At 40.9% G+C, this 19562-nt stretch overlaps 1 protein-coding gene across 9 annotated transcripts in view; it reads right to left on the reverse strand.

The window, feature by feature from the left end:
- Positions 1–249: 249 nt before the first annotated feature.
- Positions 250–19562, reverse strand: part of EFCAB5 (EF-hand calcium binding domain 5) — a 123059-nt gene continuing 103746 nt past the window's right edge. For 5 of the 9 annotated variants that reach the window (XM_082604544.1, XM_082604543.1, XM_082604545.1 and 2 more), the window contains 5 exons: positions 16506–16609; positions 14144–14397; positions 12578–12861; positions 12050–12146; positions 250–821 (listed from right to left, as the gene is read on the reverse strand). In XM_082604544.1, the coding sequence (XP_082460670.1) occupies positions 628–821; positions 12050–12146; positions 12578–12861; positions 14144–14397; positions 16506–16609 (933 nt within the window). In that variant the 3' untranslated portion in view covers positions 250–627. Of the gene's footprint in view, positions 822–2233; positions 3967–12049; positions 12147–12577; positions 12862–14143; positions 14398–16505; positions 16610–19562 lie in introns of those variants that run through there. The other 4 variants (XM_082604549.1, XM_082604548.1, XM_082604546.1 and 1 more) reach the window with 4 other exon arrangements.

The following is a 19562-nucleotide window of genomic DNA, read 5'->3' on the forward strand; positions in this document are numbered from 1 at the left end:
AAGAAGCTTTAAATAAATATAAATTCTTTTTGCAGTTCTTGAACTTGAGAGGATTTTGTTATTTAAAAAGTGTTTTCTTTTTTCCGTGAGTCATGGACAAACATTTTCCCAGAATTTCTATTCATTGAAATAACTTTTAAGTTGTTAAGGTAAGTAGGGGTGGGGGGTGGAGATGGGGATGGGGAGGAAGTGGTGCTCATAGAAGTCTTTGAAAAATTAGAAAAACAATTCCCAGTCCATTTCTTAAAATCTTTATTACTTGGTGCTCTTTTGATGTAAAAACTGCCATTTTTTCTAAATCGTCAGCCTTTCTTCACTTGTACCTTAAAAAAATTAAAATAACTCTGCCCAATGAACTGTAATAGTCCCATGCCAGATACAATGCTAAAACTAAAAGGAAACTTTAAAATATATTCTATAACATACATTTGGTTATGGCTACCTTAACTGGATATTTTTTAGATCAAATTTCTCCTTAGGTAGCACTTTGGGTTTTATAAAGTGCTGAGATAAATGTCTAGGAGAAGAATATGTTTATGTGGCACTCCTTTCCAAATGAAAATATTTTATTTTATAGTTAACAAAACTGAACATGACAAAAATACCCTAAATACAGTAGCAATTCCATTAGCATTTCCCTAGCAAGCTTCCCCCTGGCATTTTTGCATGCACATAGGAGTCAGTCTTGGATGGCAATGGGGGTGAAATGGCACTATTTATTTTTTTGTTCAGCTTCATAAGAGCTGAACAGATGTGTGCCCAGTGGTATAAGTATTCGATAGCAGTATTACCAAATTTCCATACTTCAATTCGAGAATGATCTGCACCAAGAAAAAAAAAGTTAGTGTGAATAGTTTTGTACTTTTATTACTAAAATATATTTTAATACTAAAATATAAAATATAAATTATGACTAAAGTTCATTAGATATATTTTGAGTCAAAACCATAGCAGAATCTTGTTTAAATATGTAATTACAGGAAAATGGATAAATAAATTTCCTTATATTCATATAATGGAATACTACACAGCATTTAACAATTAAAGAACTAGAGCTACATATTTCATTGTGGATAAATCTCAAAAACATACTGTTGAGAACAATAAGTTGTAGAATATTATGTTCTTTCAGATATAGTTAAAAACAATTTTAAAACCTGAAAATATTATATTGTTTATGGATTCATAGGCATGTAGTAAAAGTAAGAAATCATGATGAAACTGATAAATACCAAATTCATAATAATATTAGCTCTAGGGAGGAAGAGAGGAGAATGGGATCAGGGAGGGGTATAGAAAGTCTCAACTGTTCCTATAATGTTTTCTTTCTTTAAGAAAGTCTGAATCAACCACGCATAATGTTAAGGTTGGATATAGAATATGGCTCCATAATGACTACACAGGTGTTAGTCTCTTAACTTCTGTGTTTGAAATATTTTCTTATTAAAAATTATTTTTAAACATATAATCACTGCACACCAAAACATTTCATATGTTAGACTGCTATTAAGCTGCCACTCGTAAAAGTTACTTTTTCCCAGGAGTCAGTCAGTGACTAATATTCAGATAGAATGGTCCAATGGAAAGAGAATGTACTTTAAAGTTGAAAGGATCTGAGTTCTAATCTTGACTGTACCCCAACTAGTTTTGTGACCTTGAAAAAAGTCACTTAATTGCTCTGAGCCTGTTTCTTCTTCCAAAAAACAGAGATAACTCAGAATTGCTATGAGGATTAATGAGAAAAGATATGCAAAAATCTGTCACAGAGTAGTTGCTCAAAAAAATGTTAATTACTTTCCTTCTTTCAGGTGCCTTCTACCCTCAGGTCTATGTTTTACTCATTTTTGTTACTTCTAGTGTCTAATACAGTTCCTAACCCAATAAATGTTTGCTGATTTGAGTTGAATCAAACTATTAAGTGATACTTATAATTGAATAAGAGGTTTTAAATGTTGTCTTCTATACAGTAGCTCATTAACAACACTGACAGTTATGTCACTTATGGATATCTATTAGGATGACAAAACAGAACATATATTATTTCTCTATCTTCTACCAACATGAAGGAACAAATTTCCCTGAATTAGGCTTAGACTTTCTATGGTTTTGAAGGCATCACTACCACAAAAGGTACAATGTGGGACAGGAAAGGCACATAAAATATGGAAAACATACTCAAGTCTCATTTTTATTTGAAGCTCACTTTAAAACACGTGGGTACAATTTTCTAAAATTCTATTTTAACACACACACGCACGCACACAGAGGTACTGTCTTCTCTCAGTTGTAGGTGTTTAATAAATGTTGATTGAAACAACATTAAATTGTGGAATAATTAAGTTAGGCTTTTCAAATACTAAGTCTTTTCAGTAACATTAGTGACAATTATGAATAGAAATTAAAACAGGTGCTGGTCATGAGAGCACATTAAAAATACCTGATTCATATCATATTATGGGTAATACTAGACCAATAACATACATACTTAAAATATTGAGATGCATTTGTTGTAATTGATCCCTTTTTGTATTAATTAGCTTCCTGGAAACTTTAAAAGTTAACGCTATAGGCTGCAAAGATTACTTTGATTATCATAATGTTCCAATGTTATGAATCTAAAGTTCACTCTAGAACACTCCTAAAACCAGTCCTAATTTTCTGAGATATAACAGCTCTGCCACTCCCCACAGCCTTTATTCTGCCTTTCCCAGATCCCCATTAAGAGCCCTGTTGCATTGACGCCTGCCAGTGTTCTTATCCGACATCCAAATGATCACACCCCTATCTGCAGCCATTATTAAGCTAATCAGCCATCTCCATGGTGATTCAAGGATTAGAGGATGGGGAGCGAGGTCGCTCCTTTTCACAAGCCCCTGTTGCTTATTTCCTGTCTTACTGTTACCGAGGACAGAAGCTCCGAACTTGTCTGGGTGGAGGTTCCTGTTTCCCTGCCCCGTTTCAATGAGAGATTGATGCCTTAACAACTGGCTCTAATGATTTCTCTAATGAAGCCTCCATCGGTCGGCTGGGTTCCCAGTAACAACGGTTGAGTGTTACTGCCCTCTTGTGGTGGATAGACGCCAGATCTCTGCAGTTCAGCAGAGCCCCAATGCGCACAGATTTAGTAATTCTTCCTTTGTAAAGGATATAGTAAATTATTTGAATATATCTGAGTTTAAAGACTTGCTGAAATACAAATAATATTTTGCATTTCCCTTTCAACTAAAAACTAACCCAAGATGCGCAAGCAGTGTATCTTTTAAAAAAATTTTTGGTTGCATTGGGTCTTTGTTGCTGCATGCGGGCTTTCGTTGTGGCGAGCGGGGGCTACTCTTCGTTGCGGTGCGCGGGTTTCTCACTGCAGTGGCTTCTCTTGTTGCGGAGCACGGGCTCTAGGCGTGCGGGCTTCAGTAGTTGTGGCACGTGGGCTCAGTAGTTGTGGCTCGCGAGCTCTAGAGCACAGGCTCAGTCCTTGTGGCACACGGGCTTAGTTGCTCTGCAGCCTGTGGGATCTTCCTGGAGCAGGGCTCGAACCCGTGTCCCCTGAATTGGCAGGTGGATTCTTAACCACTGCGCCACCAGGGAAGTCCCTTTACTGTTTATTTAAATTAAATTATTTTAAAACACTTTTAAACAAAAAATAGAAACTCGCTATTGATGTGATAAAACCATTACAAATAAAAGTTGAATGATATTTTTCTTGTATTCCAATGGCACAGGTATCAGTTGTTTGCTCCTTTTTGTTTGGAGCTTAGTGTGGGAAGCCTACAGGGGTCTTTGCATTCAGTAAACACACTCATACTCTCTCTGTTTTCACTCTGGTACTCTTCCTCTCAGTTGTGTCTGATGTCCCCCAGTCCGGAGATCTTCTAGGTTACCCTCTCTGAGGAATAAATTTCTAGGGTTGGGGCGGGAAGGTTGCCCAGTCGTGTGATGTAGAGAAGATGAGATACAGAGACCAAAACACTAAAACAGAAAGATGAGAAACAACAGGGAGAAGAAAACTTCAAAAACTACTTACCATTAATACTCTCAGTGAGATAAGACATTGCAGTCATGAAATATGAACAAGATGTTGTAGAAAGCAAATATTTAGAGAACAAGAGGAACAAAAGCTCTCAAACAATAAATGCGCAGAAACAAAAACTCAATAGGATTAAAAGTTCAGAGAATGTCTCAGAAAGTGAAACAAAAAGACAAAAAGATGGAAAATAGGACAGAAAATATAGGGAATTTTGAGGCTGAGTCTAGGAGATCCCATGTCTGAATAATCAGAGAAGTTCAAAAGAGGGAACACAGAAAAGGGAGGGTAGGGCCTCCACTAACCTCTAGGTCATTTTTGTGTAAATAAGAAAAAGACAGGGCTTCCCTGGTAGCGCAGTGGTTGAGAGTCTGCCTGCCGATGCAGGGGACACCGGTTCGTGCCCTGGTCTGGGAAGATCCCACATGCCGCGGAGCGGCTAGGCCCATGAGCCATGGCCGCTGAGCCTGCGCATCCAGAGCCTGTGCTCCGCAACGGGAGAGGCCACAACAGTGAGAGGCCCGCGTACCACAAAAAAAAAAAAAAAAAAAAAAAAAAAAAGACACCTACCATGGATGAATATACTTTATAAGCACACGGCTTGCTGAGCAGAAAAAGGTGTATGATCTACTGTATAGCACAGGGAACTCTGCTCAATGTTATGTGGCAGCCTGGATGGGGGAGAGTCTGGGGGAGGATGGATACATGTATATGTATGGTTGAGTCGCCTTGCTATGCACCTAAAACTATCACAACACTGTTAATCGGCTATACTCCAATATAAAATTAAAAGTTAAAAAAAAAAAAGAAAAAGGTGTGAGGAAAGAGATACCCTCCTCCAAGCAGATGTAGCCTTAAGCTGAAGCACACAGTTTAGTGAATGGAATTCTGGTTAGATTTCAGCCCCCACCATCCTCAGCAGGGCACATCTGTGCACTGCACAGACTGCACAGCTGTAAGTAGCAGCCTTGATGCCATGGAGGAAATCATCAGGACTTAAGGACCTGTGTTTCACAACTGAAAAGGCCCAGTGAGTGCTCAGATCAACGGATGAAAACAGACCCACATCAAGACATATCATTATGAAACTTCACAGTCTTGGAGATAAAGGAGTAATTCTATAGCTTCTGGAGAGAAACAAAAGAAAACATGCACAGAATCAGAAATTTACATGCGCAGAATCAGAAAGGCTTCAGACTTCTTTTCAACAGCAAGCTTGGAAGTTTCCAAGTTTCTTCTAACAATGGAGCCATTTCCTCAAGAAGTTAACCATAGAGTTTCCATATGACCCAGCAATTCCACTCCTAGTTATGTATCAACAGAACTGAAAACATATTCTCACACAAAAACTTGTAAACAAATATTCATAGGAGTATTATTTATAATAGCCAAAAAGTAGAAACAACCCACATGTCCATCGACGGATAAATGGATAAATAAAATGTGGTATATCCTTATAATAGACTATTATTCAGCTATAAGAAAGTAATGGGGGCTTCCCTGGTGGCGCAGTGGTTGAGAGTCCGCCTGCCGATGCAGGGGACACGGGTTCGTGCCCCGATCCCGGAAGATCCCACATGCCGCGGAGCGGCTGGGCCCGCGAGCCATGGCCGCGGAGCCTGTGTGTCCGGAGCCTGTGCTCCGCAACGGGAGAGGCCACAGCAGTGAGAGGCCCGCGTACAGCAAAAAAAAAAAAAAAAAAAAAGAAAGTAATGAAGTACTGGTACATGCTTGGACATAGATGAACCTTGAAACATTATGCTAAGTGAAAGAAGCCACATACAAAAGCCACCTATTGTATGATTCCATTTATATGACATGTCCAGAATAGGCAAATCTATATAGACTGAAAGTAGATTAGTGGTTGCCAAGGGCTGGGGTGGGGAGGGGCAAAGGAGAGTGACTGCTAATGGGTACCAGGTTTCTTTCTAAAGTGATGAAAATGTTCTAAAATTAGATAGTGGTGATGATTGCACAACCTGGTGAACATATTAAAAACCACCAAATGGTATACTTTAAAAGAGTGAAATCTGTGGTATGTGAATTATATCTCAATTTCTAAAAGAAGACAGTGGGGGAGTTCTCTGGTGGCTCAGTGGTTAAGAATCAGCCAGCCAATGCAGGAGACATGGGTTCGAGCCCTGGTCCGGGAAGATGCCACATGCCTCGGAGCAACTAAACCTGTGCACCACAACTACCGAGCCCGCATGCCACAACTACTCAAGCCCGCGTGCCTAGAGCCCATGCTCCGCAACAAGAGAAGGCACTGCAGTGAGAAGCCCACGCACTGCAATGAACAGTAGCCCCCGCTCACTGCAACTAGAGAAAGCCTGGGCGCAGCAACGAAGACCCAACGCAGCCCCCCAAAAAAAGACAATGGGGCAACGTGTTTAAAATTACACTTCCTAGAAAACTGCAAATCAAATGTGGAAGTTGAAGAAAAACATCTTCAGACATGAAGTCTCAAAAAATTTACCATTCATGCACTAGTGCTCAGGAAACTACTAGAGATATGCTACCTCAAAACATGGGAGTAGATCGAGGAAGAATGAACCAAGAGAATGGCAAAGTAAATGCCTCTGACGGCAGCAAAATAAATTTCAGGAAGGCAGCTAAGGAGCAGATCTGGGGTGGGGGAAGCCCCCAGATTCAAAGAATATTAAGATCTCTAGGAAGGATGGCTTTAAGAAAAAAAGAAATTGAAACCAACAAAAATTACCTGGTAAGACTGACCTTTTGGGAAATTAAAAATATGGAGAGACAAATGGAAGGGGTGAGAATAATTATGAAGTACAAAGAAAACTAAGCAATTTAAAAAATAAAAGGCAATTATTTACTTCAGGAAAAACAAAAAGTGAAAAAGGAATGATCAAAATATGCTACAATGCTCAGCTGTGGATATCTGAATAGGCAAAATCATGTAAACTTTGCATTTTGATTTAACTCCAAATTGTAATACAATTTCATTGGGAGGGCAGGATAAGAAAATTGTGGTATAACAGAACTAAACTTTCATCTATAAGAAGAAAATCATTTGACAAGGCTTAAATTAATGACTCAAAAGATAGCAATAGTGCATAATATTAGAAATATAGAAAATTTGAAAACAACAGAAGAAACAGTCAAAAGAGTCAAAAAGAATTGCATGGTGAGAGGAACTGGGGAAAAGAGAGGAAAGGGATGGGCTAGTGACTTCTTTGTTAGAAGGCTTTTAGTTCTATTTGACCTTTTAAACTACTTTAATAAAAAGTATGATATAATTTTTATAATCCTTTTGGGATAAAAGATTGTTTTAACATCCACTGAAATGAAAAAAAATGAGTGACAAAGGAACTTGAAAAATGTTTGCCTTAAATAGAAAAATGTTCTCATTAAACTGATTTTCAACAGCCTTTATCAGATATCAAAGCAATGGGATGTTACCCTGACAAATAAAACCATTTTTCTCATAATTCAATAACTACTGTTGGAAAACTTCAAAATTTAAAATCAAAAGGAATGATAAGGAACGAAAGAAAATAGCTAATTTAACTTTTCTCTTTCTTTTTCCCCCAGATGACTTGAAACTGGAGGGGAAATGCATGGGAAATAGGCAAGCACCTAGGCCCCAGGTCTTTACCAAATTCCAAAATAGTTCCTGAACAGTGTGTGAGTACTTGTCTCATATCTTAACTAAAAGGGCCCTTTAAGCGGTTCTTTTCAGGACAAGGGAATCTATTCTAGAATGGAATGGATGTTTCTACCTCTAGAGCCTGAAATTCGTGAGCAGCTCATAAATATCACACTCTAGACTCCCTCTTAAACCCAGATCTAACTGTGATAGCAGCTCTTTTCCGACAAGTAGGAACAAGTCTTGGAAGAGACCACTATCCAAGAATACTAGGTTTGAAAAAGTGGTAGGGAACTGTAGCCAAATCCAAGCCAAATTTATAGGACAAAACAATTTTCTTGTTTCCTTGTCCATTTCATTCTGACTCATTTAAAAGAACCCGGCACAACCTCACAGGTGCAGATTCAGTTCAGTGCTGTATTCATATTTGCTATTTCTGGATGGCTGGTAGAATCCTGTCCGATCTTTAGCTGTGCAGTGGGAGGTGAAGGAGAGAGTCTTGCCCCACTTCGGGAATGGAGAGGGATGGAGAACAGCACACAGTAGAGCGGCCACGGTGGTGGCAATAGCAATTAGGGAATGATCTCCCGGGGAAGGGTGAATCTTGAGGACAGAAGTTAATCAGGGCTGTGAGTCCAGCAGTCCTGCCCCCTGATGGTAGAGCATCTCCCTCCATTGTCATTCTTGGAGGATCATGGTGGTATTTTATGGAAGAAGCTGGTGAGTTTCTTTATAGATGGTGATAGCACTGAGGCTGTGGCTGCTTTGGAAGAGGAGCCCTGGGGATCTCGCAGGAAAAGTGGAGGGCCTGGGGAACTCCTGCTAAGACCAGTGTCTGTGCACCTATAGATGCTTGGATTTAGGTGTGGGGAGGAAGTATGGCTACTTGCAGAAACACAGTTTCTAGACAGCTAAGTGATTCTGGTCACACTTGGAATGGGAGACAGCTCTTCTTACCTCTAGGTCTGAGAACACTTCCTGGTAGAAAACGTCTGTCCAAACCCACTGGGAAGGGGACATGGGACAGAAAAACCAGGCAAGGCTGGCATCAGAGGTCCAAAATGGAGTGAGGAGAACAGATCCATTACAAGGTGGTCAGGTCACGGGTCTTCAGGTAGAGAAGGCTAACTACGTGAGTACTTTAGGCAGAGTAACAGAGGGTAGCAGGCTTTTGATGCACTATGCACAGCTGTCCAGGAGTGGTCACTGGAGTCAGTGGGTCCCCCAAAGGGAAGTATGTCAGCAACATTCACATGCAATGGCATAGTCTTGGGAAGCCAAGCCTGCTGAACAAAGCTGCCCGGTGCTCCTTCAAAGATGACTGTCTCGATATAAAGGTGGGACACAGCTGCCTGGAATTCCACCAGAATATAAAATAACCCTTTCTAGAAATGCAAATCAAAACCACGATGAGATATCACAACACATCTGTTAGAATGGCTATTACCAAAACAAAAAACAAACAAACAAAAAACCCCAAGAAATAACAAGTGCTGGCCAGGATGTGGAGAAAAGAGAACCCTTATGCACAGTTGGTAGGAATGTAAGTTGGTGCAGTCACTATGGAAAACAATATGGAGTTTTCTCAAAACATTATAAATAGAACTACCGTATGATCCAGCAATTCCATTTTTTGGGTATATATCTGAAGGAAATGAAATCACTATCTTGAAGAGATATCTGCACCCCTCATGTTCACTGCAGTGTTACTTACAATAACCAAGACGTGGGAACAACCTAGGTGTTCACTGACAGATGAATGAATAATGAAAATGTGATATATACATACAGTGGAATATTGTTCAGTCATAAAAAATAAGGAAATCCTGCCATTTGCAAGAACATGGATGAAACTACAGGGCATTAGGCTAAGTGAAATGAGTCAGACAAAGACAAATACCGTATGATCTCACTAGAGCTAGGATGAAGTGGAGTAAGAGTTGGAAGTAGAAGGCCTAAAAAAGTGTGGGCACATCACCAGCCCTGACTCTGTCTTCTTGGCAAAATCATCAGTTTGGAAGGTTTGGTGAGTTAGGAGCTATGCCAAAAGTCCCTCCCCATCCTGGGCAGAACCTATAGGTATTGGTGGCATTTCATGCTGGGTGGAGCCATTGAGTAGGGGCCTTACTTACTTCTAGAAGAAGGCTCAGATAAACTTGGGCAGCAGAGTGCCCTGCCAGAAGACTCCTCTTTTTCTGGCACAAGCAGAAAGGTGCCCCAAGAGTTCTCTTTCCTTTCCCCAAATGCGGAGCTTAGAATTTCCTGATACAATTGCATCTGAAGGAGAGAGGGTTGGTACCTGGGTGGTCTATGAACTTTCTTGATTGCTTCAGAGACTGTGGTAATGCTAAAGGTTTGGTGGTCATGGTAGGGGAGCCTAGGGGATATTAGCTTCTGGCTGAATCCAGCTCTGTTAACTGCAGTTGGAATTCCTGGCACCTGAGGACACTGTTGGAAAAGAAAGTGGTTGGGAGCATTGGAGATCAAGGCTGCTCAGGAATCAGCTAGCACAGTCCAAAGTGAGGGCAAGCAAAGGAAACAGAAATTTCCATGTTTTCCTGAAACAAAAGAGCTATATGTGACAATAGGAGGTAGTTCTGATAGGCAAATCAGAGGTGAGCCTGAAGAAACTCCCTTGAAGCATTGGTACAATGCCATGGACGATGCCTTTATTAAGGGCTGAGAGCCAGTTCCTGAACATGCCTTCAAGGTGGAGAGGGGAGGGGCCTGTTCCTCATCCCTAGCTCCTATCTGACAGAGGGACTGGACTGGACACTGGGGGGTACCTGAGTCCTTGCCCAAGAAGGGGAGCATCAGTCTGAAGGGACACAAGTGGCAGCAGGGTCTGGCTCTAGGCCAAGGGGCTGGCAGGTTGGATGGGGACCAAAGTGGAGTAGGGACTCAGGGAGAATATCAATTAGACAAACGGGTCACACATGGGGCAGTGCCAGGTCCACAGCAGGGACTAAATCTACTCCAAAGGGAAAAGCAGCAACTAGGCACTGACATAGAAAATACTTCTTCTAGAGTTTTAAGCCCTCAGTGAACAGTGAACAAGTATAGACCAAGTACAGTGTATACAAATATATAGTGAACACGTATTCATTTTTGTTGTTGCTGCCGTTACCGTTTTCCTTAAACAGCACCTTAGAAGTGATAATTGCAACACCTGTGAATGCAGAGGCTCTGTGAATCAGTCCATGGCCCTGAGGGCACACAGAAGACCTTCCAAACAGGAATTCTAATCTTTACTCACACCACTCTCAGTCCACATGAATTCATGTTAACTTTTATGTGAATCTCGTGTCTAGCACTCCCGAGCTTCTGGGAGTATCTCTCCTTCCTAAGCCAGAAGATCTCTCTCTCTCATCCACCCGTCCTCGCTCACTGCTTTGTGCTTCCACTGTGCTATGTGCTTCCACTGCCACAGACAGCCTGAAGAGTGTGGCTGTCTTCCTCTGAGTTGCCTTTTCCTTTCTCTTATCCTAGGAGTCTGATTCCAAGCCTCTCTGCCTAATATAGGTGTCACAGAAGTCCAGAAACCCTTGTGACTTGGTCCAGAGTCTCCAAAGAGAATGGGGGAGAGATAGATAGGCTTAGTGAAGAGATTTCTACAGAGCCATTTTTCCAATTAATGATTAGTTTTTTAAATGAGTTAAAAAAAAAAGAGCCAAAATTTTAAGTTCACTCTTTACTGTTCTAGTCATATAAATGGCCTCAGGGGGATTCCCTGGCTGTCCAGTGGTTAGGACTCTGTGCTTCCACTGCCGAGGGCCTAGGTTCGATCCCTGGTCAGGGAACTAAGATCCCACTAGCTGAGCAGCAAAATACAAAACAAAACAAAACAAAACTGGCCTCAGGTCTCTGGTGGGGTAATATACACACATAGAGAAATGTGTGCTTGTATATGTATATTTACCCTTATATGTGACCAGTTCTCTGTGGTCAAAGGGCTCATCACCTTTTCCAACCTGGGAGCCTCACTGCTTTGATTCCTGCTGATGTTCCTCCTCCAAAAAGTCTACATTACTAGTCTATAAAGACTCATGATCTATTATTTTCTTTGGTTCTTCATGGAAACTAAAGATAATAGCTGCCTTTTTGCTTAACATACTTCTCTCCTAGTCTCACTGCAGCCCCTATTTGCTTTTGTTTTTTAGCGAATTATGAACATGTAGTCAATAAGTGGGAGACAGAGGTGCTTCTGAATTCTCATATGTGTGGCACAGACAGTCACTTTGGGGACTGCAGTAGATTACAGACAATGCCCCTTCTTTTAGAAGACTATAATCAGAACTATTTTCCCCTAAAAATTGAATGTATGAGCCACTTGCTTTATTCTAATAAAAGTCTCTGGATTGCAACTGTGTTTTGTTGCTGTTGGTATAGATTTAGACCATAATTAAGTGGAAATTTACCTCTGATATATTCATCAATGAGCTTTAAATTAACCTTCAGTTTCCTAGCAGTTGGATCAAAGCCACAAATATTCTCGACTAAGTATTGGTTAACGTACTGTGAACAAAGAACAAAAGTTATGGAATCATCCACAAGTGGAAGTAGAGTGCCCAGTTCATCAGTTTACATAATTCCATTTATATACACTTTAAAACAGGCAAAACCAGTCTATGGTGTTAGAAGTTAGGATTCTGGTTACCCCGGGGTGAGTATGCGTGCGTGCGTGCGTGTGTGTGTGTGTGTGTGTGTGTGTGTGTGTGTGAGAGAGAGAGAGAGAGAGAGAGAGAGAAGCTGGTGATGCGAGAGGGTACAAAGGAAGGCTTTGGGGATGCCGCTAATGTTCTGTTTCTTGATCTAGGTGCCTGTTACAAATGTTCATTGTGTAAAAATTCTTGCCTTTGTATACTTAGGATTTGTGCAATTATGATTTGTATATCTAAACTTGTGCAGGATATTTTTCAATAAAGTGTACCTAAAAAAAAACTTACCAGTTTACACTGATCCCAATTTCCTAAGTCACTTGATAATTCCAATTCTGGATGAAAGAACAAGATAATCCCTTTTAGAATGTCTTGTACTAGTTTTATGTTGGCTTCCAACTCCTGGGACTGGCTGTCTGGTGATTTTGGCTCTGCCAGAGGATCATAATCATAGAGCAACAGTGACACAAAGTCCATGGAGGTAAGCAGCCGGAGGCACTGTTGTAGCTCTTTCAGCATGACTCGGAAGAAGAGAATGCCTGCCCGCTGGACTTCTCCCACATTTTCAATTTCTGGAATAATAGAATGACATCCCACATTGTTGTTCAGTACACACACTACTTTTTAATAGGATTCTGAACATAATATAGTAAAACTTTTTTTTTTCTTCAGGAAAAAGAAGACCATATCCTATGGTTTTAAACAATCAGTTTCCCTATTCACGAAATCAAAAGGCAAAAATGGAATTACACCTGGTGAAGTTCACAGGAAGAGGCTTTGAGGAAATGTGAAACCATTTTTGGAGTTAAATCTTGGTTTGAATACCTACTTTCCCCCTTATTGGTTCTGCTGTCTCTCTGAGCCTCCTTTTCATTTTCTGTGAGAATAGAGCTGATCCCTACTTCCCTGTTGAGCTGCGGGAATTACAGGAGATGGTATATGTAAAAGTGCTTAGCCCCAGGTCTTACACATAGTGGATGCTCAAAAGACACGGTTTTCTTTTCTTTTTTCTTCTTCTCCCACACTGTGTAGTGGCTAGAAACCTTTCAGCTTTACCCCACCGGAGTGTTACTCTACTAATTCTGGTTATTCCATTCCAGGCAGCCAAAGGTTTCCATGCTTCCTTCTTCCCTCCCTTCTGCCAAAACTGATTTTGTGCTAAGGGTAGCCTAGTGGATGTGGAATCATAAGGACCGGGGGCCTGTTCTTGGTCGTGCACTAGCTTGCTATCGGACCTTTATTTTGACGGGCCTTAGCTTCTTTATCTGTAAAATGAGATGTTCCGATGAGTTAGTGCTGTGTAATGTAGTGAAAAGAGCACCCAAACTGGGGTGCAAATCCAGCCTTCACCACTTGTTAACGATGTGATTTGGTGCAAGTTGTTTCTCTGAACTTTACTTTCCTCATCTGTAAAATGAAATAATCACCATTCACCTCATAGAGTTATGATAAGGACTAACTGAAATAACATATTTAAAGTGCTTGGCACATGATGTTGACATTTAATATTGGGCTGGCCAAAAGGGTCATTCGGGTTTTTCCATAAGATGTTACAGAAAAACCCAAACGACCTTTTTGGCCAACCCAATAAAATGCTACTTGTATACTGCCTTTATGAGTCCTTCCAGTTCTAAAACCATGACTCTAGCCAAGAAAACGTGATTCCTTACCCTTTGGTATCATTTATAGCCCATACTCATCAGCCCAAGACTGCAAGAAGGAAATCCTTCCATGTGGAAAGATCTATATATTGCAACAGTTCATTTTAGAAAATGCATCCTGCATTGCATTGTCTGTGATTTCCCCAAAACTTTTTAAATCCATGAATTCAGATGGTCGCCACTTGCACAATACCTAAGATATAGTTTTTCTTTATTTCTCCAGATAATTCGCCCAGTATTTCATTGCAGGCAACTTGGATCACCTTCGTCATTTTCTGTAGATCTTTAAATTCTCGATACGACAACATCTTACTCCTGCCAATGTTAATATCGAGAACTCCCAAAGCTTCTCCTGTTCTCTCACGAAGTGGAACTACTATGTGGTTTTCTCCACAGACAGAGGCCAAAACAACTTCTGAACTGTCTGTACACTTAAAGAGGAAATCTCTGAAACCAAAACCAAATAAGCATAAGGATATAAAACAACAGCCTGTTCGTAACATTCCACCCAAACATACTGAATCATCTTCTCTTGTGCCTACTACACTCCAACCGCACCAGCCCTTGTTGCTGTTTCGTCTGCCTGGACCACTCCACCCCTTGAGTTCACGGGGGTCTCAGCTCCTCATAGAGAAGCCCTCCCAGTCCCCACAATCTAAAATAGCTGCACCTGAGTCTCGCTGCACCCTGATACTCTGCCTTATTGTTTTTACTATATACTTATCCTTATCTGAGGGTATTTGTTTTTTGTTTAAATATTGTCCAATAAGTATTGGTTGAATGCCTGAAGGAACAATGAGCGTGTTAGGTCAGGTGCCCTAGAAGCAGAGCCTGGGAAAGGGATGCTCTGTGCAAATGATTTATTGAGGGAGTGCTCTCAGGAGAAACCTGTAAGAGTCTGAGAAAAGCAGGATAGGCAAGGGGGAGGAGCTAAGCAAGAATGTGATTTCAGGTGAACTCTAGCCTCAGTCTGATCCCAAGGGGAGCTCTGGAAGGCAAATTGTGCCCAGACTCTGCTCTACCTTGAGGCAGGGGAGAGGCCTTTTGTCAGTCATTAGAGCTCTAAGCTGCTCGGGTTGTGTGTGGAGAGGGTGCTTACAGAACTCTTAGGCACCTCCTGGTGAGAGGCTCCCATTGCTCAAGGGCGCTCCTCCAGAGAAAGTTAAAGTGTGACTCATTAGCAGTAGGACCTGGCCCCTGGCAGAAGGTACATGGGGATCTGGGCAGGGCACCTGCTTCAGTGAGGGACCTGCAGTTTTCATAGAAATGTAGTGGCTCCTTTTTTCTCTAGTGAGGTGTCTCTTTTTATCTCTTTCCCTCTTTCCCCATCTACATGATATTGAGTGTATCTCTTTTTTTTTTTTTGGCCGAACTTTGGCATGCGGAACTTCCTTAACCAGGGATCAAACCCCCGCCCCCTGCAGTGGAAGCTCAGAGTCTTAACCACTGGACCATCAGGGAAGTCCTTACATGATATTGAGATGTCATTCCTTTGAGGTATTTGTAAAAATGTTGGTGCTTTGCATAGCCTCAAAAAGCACGTTTAGGGAATTCCCTCGTGGTCCAGTGGTTAGGACTCTGTGCTTCCACTGCAGGGGACAGGGGTTCGATCCCTGGTCGGGGAACTAAGATTCCCATATGCTGCAGGGCATGGCCAAAAGAAAAAAAAAAAACACTTATAGATCATAACATCAATCCTATGATGATAGGGAAGGTTATGTCCTTCTTTTGCTATTCCTACCCCTTGCTGCAGCTGAGCCATCACTTTGTGTCTTTATGATAACCATAGTAATGATGCATCATGCTAAGCTTTCTTGGTCAACAGAGTTCCTCAAAAAGCACCTGCTCTAAGTTACACACAGGAATCTGAGGTTATAAGTCTGGGTGTTACAAGGACTCCTGTAAAACTCTTGACCAGCACAAAAATAACTATATAGAAAAGAGCTTAAAACTGAATGAACATTCTGGTATGAGGCCAAACTAAAATTGAATTAACATAGGTACTTAAATGTCAGATTAGCCTACTAGTCTGAGATAGGTTACCGCCCATTCAACTGTGCTGACCTTCTAAGAAGCAGTGGTCCCTTTTTGCAAAAGATGTATTCTAGTTAAGATCTGTTCTGCATCTGTCCACAGTTTAATAGCCTTTGCATTCCACAGGTGAGAGGCATTCAAGGTTATCTAGAACTGGGGGCTATTAAAGGTAACATTCATTGCCTCCTCCCCATCTTTGCCCCAGACTGTCTTCTTTAAATAAAAAATACAAGTCCACAGGCTAGCTAACATTAAGAGGATGAGCTCTGATTAAGTGATGTGGGTGTATTTTTCATAACCATGGTGGGTTTTTGTTAATTCCATGTTTACAGGACAATTATAGAAAATAAAACACTAAATTGAAATCTGTTTTAAAAAGGACTTGAGGGGGAAAGGACCCAGGCAGACAAAGGTCTGCAGTAATTTTTCTTTAAAACCCAATCAGAATGAGAGCCAGTGTATATTAATAAGAGGCAGAAGCTGGCAGTCAAACAAAACAGACCATGAGGTATGTCTCATACCTGAAGATGCAAGTCTTCCTAAAGATGATAGGGGGATTCCTGTGGACTTCTGTTAGACCCAGGTGCCCTGTGACCATCATATTTCGTAAAACATAGTCTGAATCCTTGAAAAGAGGCAGAGATATCATTAGAGAGAGGAGTACTTAGACTTCATACTCTCTCTCTTTTTTAAAAAATATTTATTTATTTGTTTTTGGCTGCGTCAGGGTCTTAGTTGTGGTGCATGGGCAGCATGCGGGCTCTTCGTTGTGGCGTGCCGGCTTCTCTCTAGTTGTGGTCCGTGGGGTCAGTAACTGCGGTGCACCAGCTTAGTTGCCCCGAGGCATGTGGGATCTTAGTCCCACGACCAGAGATCAAACCCTTGTCCCCTACATTGGAAGGCAGATTCTTAACCACTGGACCACCAGGGAAGTCCCCTAGACTTCATACTCTCATTAAGACTTTTGGGGACAAATAAACAGAAAAAAAATTAGAAAAGCTTAGGTAATATAAAATGTTTTTCAAATTATAGGTCAAGGTCAATATAATTTTGAGCCACAATGATGCCAAACACTTGGGCCTCAAGGTTTGGGTCTCAGAATTTTTTTTTCCTATCCTCACTCATTCTATTGGTCATCCCATCCAGTCTCACGGTTTTTGTTTTGTTTTGGGTTGTTTTGGTAAAATATACACAGCATAATATTATCATTTTAACCATTCATAAGTGTGCAATTCAGTGGGATTAAATACATTCACAATGTGTAACCAGTCGAATAGTTTTTTTTTTTTTTTTTTGGTACGCGGGCCTCTCGCTGTTGTGGCCTCTTCCGTTGCAGAGCACAGGCTCTGGATGCGCAGGCTCAGCGGCCATGGCTCATGGGCCCAACCGCTCCACGGCATGTGGGATCCTCCCTGACCGGGGCAGGAACCCATGTCCCCTGCATCGGCAGGCGGACTCTCAACCACTGCGCCACCAGGGAAGCCCAGTCGAGTAGTTTTAAATATAATTTATTTACCAGCCTGGATTTCTCCCAAACACTAAGCTCATATATCCAACTGCCTATTCAATATCTCCACTTAGATGTCTAACAGACATTTCAAATTATATTTTAAAAAAACCTTTTTCAATTTATTAGGTAAGAAATTATCTTCTACTTAACTTTGTATTTATTTCATTATGAGAACGATTGAACATTTTTCCCATGTTTATTGACCATTTGCATGAGGTTTTTTTAAAAAATAAAATTGTCCTTTGCTTATTTTTATTTTGGATTTTCAAAATCTCATTGACTTTTATATATCACTGTTAATCCTTTGTCAGATATGTGGCAATTAATTGTTTATAACTTTGATGCAGGAAAGTTTTACATTTTTATGTCATCAATGTATCAACCTTGCTTTAATCATTTCAATCTTTGAAATAGAATCAGCCATCCTTCCTCAGACCATGGCTGTAAATTCCCTCCTATCCTTCATTTTCTTAGCTATTCTCATGCATTTATTCTTCTTCCAGATGAAGATTAAAATCATTTGGCCAATTAAAAAAATCATGCTGGAATTTATCTTGGAATTTTGTTAAACTTAAAAATAATTTTGGTAAGAAATTATATTTTTAAAAAGTGGTGGTCTTGTGAAAATAATCATGATATGATTTTTTAATTTTATGAAAAAAATTTATGTCCCTTGGTAAAGTTTGTAGTTTGCTTCAGGTAGGACCTAAGTGGAGTGAAGTGGGGGGAATGTTCTGGGCAGGATAACAGCATTTTTGAAGTCCCTGAGGTTAAAAAAAAAAAGGTTTCATGACTTCCCTGGTGGTCCACTGGTTAAGAATCCGCCTTCCAATGCAGGGGTTGGGGGTTTGATCCCTGGTCGGGGAGCTAAGATCCCACATGTGGTGGGGGAACTAAACCTGCGCACCACAACTAGAGAGCCCGCGTGCTGCAACTAGAGAGAAGCCGGAAACAAAGAGCCTGCACACCGCAACGAAGACCCAGCACAGCCAAAAGAAAAGAAAAAAAATTTAAAAGGTTTCTATTATGTGTGGTGGGATGTGAAACATTAATTGTGGTATTGTATACCACCCTCCTCCCCACTCAAGCAGAAAGTTTGTGCTGCCTAAGAAAAGAAATGGGGAGAGGTGGAAAGCAGAAGTCACCTGCTAATCTCTGGCTTTTGTTTTTTCAAAAGCCTAGCAAACCAGGCACATGTTAGCTGCTTTTTCCTCTTAAGACCTCAGGAAAGTAAGAGACTGAGGTCTTGGTCTCCTTGCTGGCTGTCAGCTGGGGGCTGCCCTTAGCTCCTAGCAACCTTGGGTCTTTGTACAGCTTCAGAACCAGCAACAGGGTGTCAACTCTCTCACACTGCCATCGCTCTGACTCTTCTTCCATCCTTTCACCTTTCAGGGACCATAGCCAGAAAAGGTTATCTGCTTTAAAGGACAAGTATAGTTGATAGGGCCTACCTGGCTAATCCAGAACACCCTCCCTTTCTCAAGGTCCTTAATACTAATCATGTCTTCAAAATTCCTTTTGCCACTAAGGTAACATATTTACAGGTTCCAGGAATTAGGATATGGACGTCTTGGTGGGGGGAACATTATTTGGCCTAACACAGTTAAATATTTAACAAATTTGGTGCTCCAAAGAAATAGTTAGACATAGGTGCTTTGGGGTGATAAACTAAATAAATAATAATAATAATGATATTTATTATTATTCACAATAAAAGAGATAGCCTGAGTTTCATATCTAAGAGAAATTGAAACTCCTATGTTCCCTCATTTATAGGTATTGTCAAAAGAGCGAGAACTCTTTTTCCTCCATGACTCTGTACCTTACAGAAACATGGGCATGAGGTGACGTGGGGTATCTCAGAATCTACTTTATAATTTGTATCAGGATGTCAGGAGGAAGCAGATGACACACCAGTACTGGCTAATTTGAAGAGAGTTTAATAAAGGGACTACTTATGAAAGCATGGGCAGTATTTAGAATCTCAGGCCTTGTAACAATGGGGAGCTGCTACCACTTTTAGCCTGAAGAGGCAAGGGATGGAAGCAATTACTGGAACTTGGAGAAG

The sequence above is a fragment of the Mesoplodon mirus genome (assembly GCF_964341445.2).
Source record: "Mesoplodon mirus genome assembly, chromosome: 18".
Lineage (NCBI taxonomy): Eukaryota > Metazoa > Chordata > Mammalia > Artiodactyla > Ziphiidae > Mesoplodon > Mesoplodon mirus.